The sequence below is a fragment of the Malania oleifera genome, chromosome 11 (genome assembly GCF_029873635.1).
Source record: "Malania oleifera isolate guangnan ecotype guangnan chromosome 11, ASM2987363v1, whole genome shotgun sequence".
In the NCBI taxonomy this organism is placed as follows: Eukaryota; Viridiplantae; Streptophyta; class Magnoliopsida; order Santalales; family Ximeniaceae; genus Malania; species Malania oleifera.
The window spans coordinates 35,045,856-35,048,738 of record NC_080427.1 but is presented as its reverse complement, the minus strand read 5'-3'; the positions used below and the strand labels follow the sequence as shown (position 1 = coordinate 35,048,738).

Here is a 2,883-nt window from a genome sequence, read left to right as displayed (position 1 = left end):
TTAGAATAAAAACTCTCAAACGAGAAACCCAAATCCCTATTCCATTTGCAATTGATAATGGAGTTGAATATGTGACGTTGGAAATGCCATGAGCACTGAGCAGAGGACTAATGAATTTTGTAATTAAAGAGAGAGAGAGAGAGAGAGAGAGAGACGTTGAGTCTCATAATGTAAAGTTGCATCAAATTGTTCAAACACAAATATTATGTAGCACATATCTCACTTGATGACAAAGGGAGGAAGGGAGGAAAGGTTGATTATTGAGTTGTGGCTCATATTTAGCGGATATACACTTGAAAGTCATTATAAATTTGAAGGTATTTTTAAATTTTTATATGGGGCTATATATACACACACATTGTAGTCGAGGGTTGAAACCCTAAGTCAATTTTTCATTTTGATAATAAAAATTGCACGACTCTGTATGGATAGTGAAAAATAATGCATACGACACAACACATGATTCATTTAACAAGTAGAAAAACATAATATGCTATAAGCATATGACATAATACATGATTCATTTAACAAATAGAAAAACATAATATGCTATAAGCATATGACATAATACATGATTCATTTAACAAGTAGAAATATTATTAAGCTAAACGCAATATAGCACCTCATCAAGACTTGCTCCATATTTATTGCAGGACATATATAGTAAAATGACACGAAACAAGCAATAATAGAAAATGAGATATCTAATGATATCAGTGTAATAGCCATTGGTATTTATTTAGAACCATGGGTAGCCTCGAAGAGAGCTTTGAAGAAAGCAACTAGTTTATCCCTAGGAGGTAGATACTCCTTGAGAACATCGACAAACTCTTCAGACCATTTGCATAACTTGGGATACTTTTCATTTGTCAACAATACTACCGTGTGTACTTCTTGAATTACTCCCATCCAATAGCCTATGAAGTTGGCAACGATATCCACGAATCCAATTGACTCTCCTCCAAAGAATCTCTTATCTTTGAGCTCATTTTCAAGGATTTCTAGATAACCATGTGCTTCTTCCACAGCTTTGTCATCACCTTGATAAGCTTTCCAAATTGCAAGCATTAACTGCAATACAATAAATAAATTAATATTAGTCTTGACACTTTTAAATACAAATAAGAGATACAGGTACTAAAACTTGCATATAGTAATTTTCTAAGACAGTAAAAATAGAAAAGTGAAAGACTTTGGCTACATACTAGTCTCTCTCTCTCTCTCTTTCTTTGTGTGTGTATATATTGATATTTTTTTCCTAAAAGCAATATACAAATAAAATTTTAACATATATACATTTAAAAGATCTTATAGATCTGTATACTATTTACTTCTTTAAAATTAAAATAATATTTTAGATGTAAATCTCTAGATACCTATTCAATAGGTTGTGCATTAAATGAAATGAGGGATTAATCCTTCTGAAAATGGAATCCCAAGAGACTTCAATCCTTAGAAGACAAGACTAATTATAGACCCCACACTGGATGTAACTCTTGTATCAAAGGCTCGTCTCTCTAATCCTTTTTAGATGAATATTTCTAACATATTAAGGAATAATATTTGAACTTAACCTGTATAAAATTGTATAACTTATTTTTCATCACAAATTCTCTCCACAGCATTGACAACACATATTTCAGATCTTGAATTTGGATTTAAGTGAATTTAGACAATTTTTAATATAATTTTATATTACATCTTATTCAAATCTAATACAAATTTAAAATCGGAATTCTTCCCAAACATAAAGTCAAATATCAAAGTCTCACATTCTAACTATTGGATATTGGATTTAAAATCTCTCCTCGGTGCAAATAAAATTTATATATATATGTATATACACACACACATACGTACCTTTTCATCAATGAACTTAGCCCAGAAACGAGCCATGGCTCTCTGATATGGATCTTGAGGCAAGATGGGATTGGTCTTCCATGTCTCATCCACGTACTCAAGAATCACAAGTGACTCGGCGATGGATTTTCCGGCGTGGAAGAAAACCGGAATCTTCTTGTGAACCGGGTTCGACTTCAGCAGCAACTCGCTTTTGTTCCCACGTACGTCTTCTTCTTCTATGCAGTCGTAGGGTATGCCCTTGAGTTTAAGGGCAATCTCCACCCTCTTGCTGAATGGGCTAGCCCACACTCCCAGCACCTTCACTTCTTCTCCCATCTTAATTCGATCTGCCATTTTGTTTTTTCTTTGCCACTTTGAATTCTCTGGAGGCTCCTTATACAGAGGAGCTAAGGGTGAAATTTTCTTGGCTGCCAAGCAACCAACCAATTGTTTATTGGCATATTATATTGTATTCTGTAATTTAATGTTTAGGGAATAAGAAAATGTAGGTAGTGTTGTTGGTTATTAATTGGCTTTTGAATGGTCAGACTTTTTGGATCTTGAAGGTGTTAAACTATTTGATTAGTCAACGGTCGTGGGCGGTTCATGTACCTTGGGGGACGAGTTTCGGTGGGGATAATAAATTTTAATTTTATTTTTTACTTGATTTTATATATGAAAATACAATAAGAAATAATTACACAATAATCTATTCCTCCTTCCGTCGGTGTGCTTATTTTTTAGATTTTTACTTGTTTTCTAAATTTGAGACATGAATTGATTGTGCTATTCTTGCCACGACATGCCGTCGGTGGGCGGAGTGTGCTCCAGGATTGGTGAAGGGTATAAATGTTTAAAAATGAAATGGAATAGTCACTAACCTATTATTTACTTAAGTACAGTTAGAACACTTAATTACTATTCATTTGATTGGTTTTTAGATTAATCTTAGGTCAATGAACCAGTAGTCTCGATCTATTTTTATTATAGATAAATCGAGAGTTCAGTTATGTAAGGGGAAGATATCAGCACCTTCTATGC

The 2,883-nt window shown here is 33.4% G+C and overlaps 1 protein-coding gene across 1 annotated transcript; it reads right to left on the bottom strand.

The window, feature by feature from the left end:
• Positions 1 to 446: 446 nt before the first annotated feature.
• LOC131167301 (glutathione S-transferase U8-like) lies at positions 447 to 2,384 on the bottom strand. The gene is made up of 2 exons (XM_058126056.1): positions 1,861 to 2,384; positions 447 to 1,071 (listed from the first exon to the last, which is right to left on the bottom strand). Exons 1-2 carry the CDS (start codon positions 2,194 to 2,196, stop codon positions 736 to 738), a joined length of 672 nt encoding a protein of 223 aa, XP_057982039.1. The 5' UTR covers positions 2,197 to 2,384; the 3' UTR covers positions 447 to 735.
• Between the last annotated feature and the right edge of the window lie 499 nt (positions 2,385 to 2,883).

Excerpts from the sequence above, each read along its gene's own strand:
- LOC131167301 (XM_058126056.1), bottom strand. The coding sequence starts at position 2,196 with ATGGCAGATCGAATTAAGATGGGAGAAGAAGTGAAGGTGCTGGGAGTG. Across the intron at positions 1,072-1,860 it reads CTAAGTTCATTGATGAAAAG|TTAATGCTTGCAATTTGGAA; the intron begins GTACGTATGTGT and ends ATTGTATTGCAG.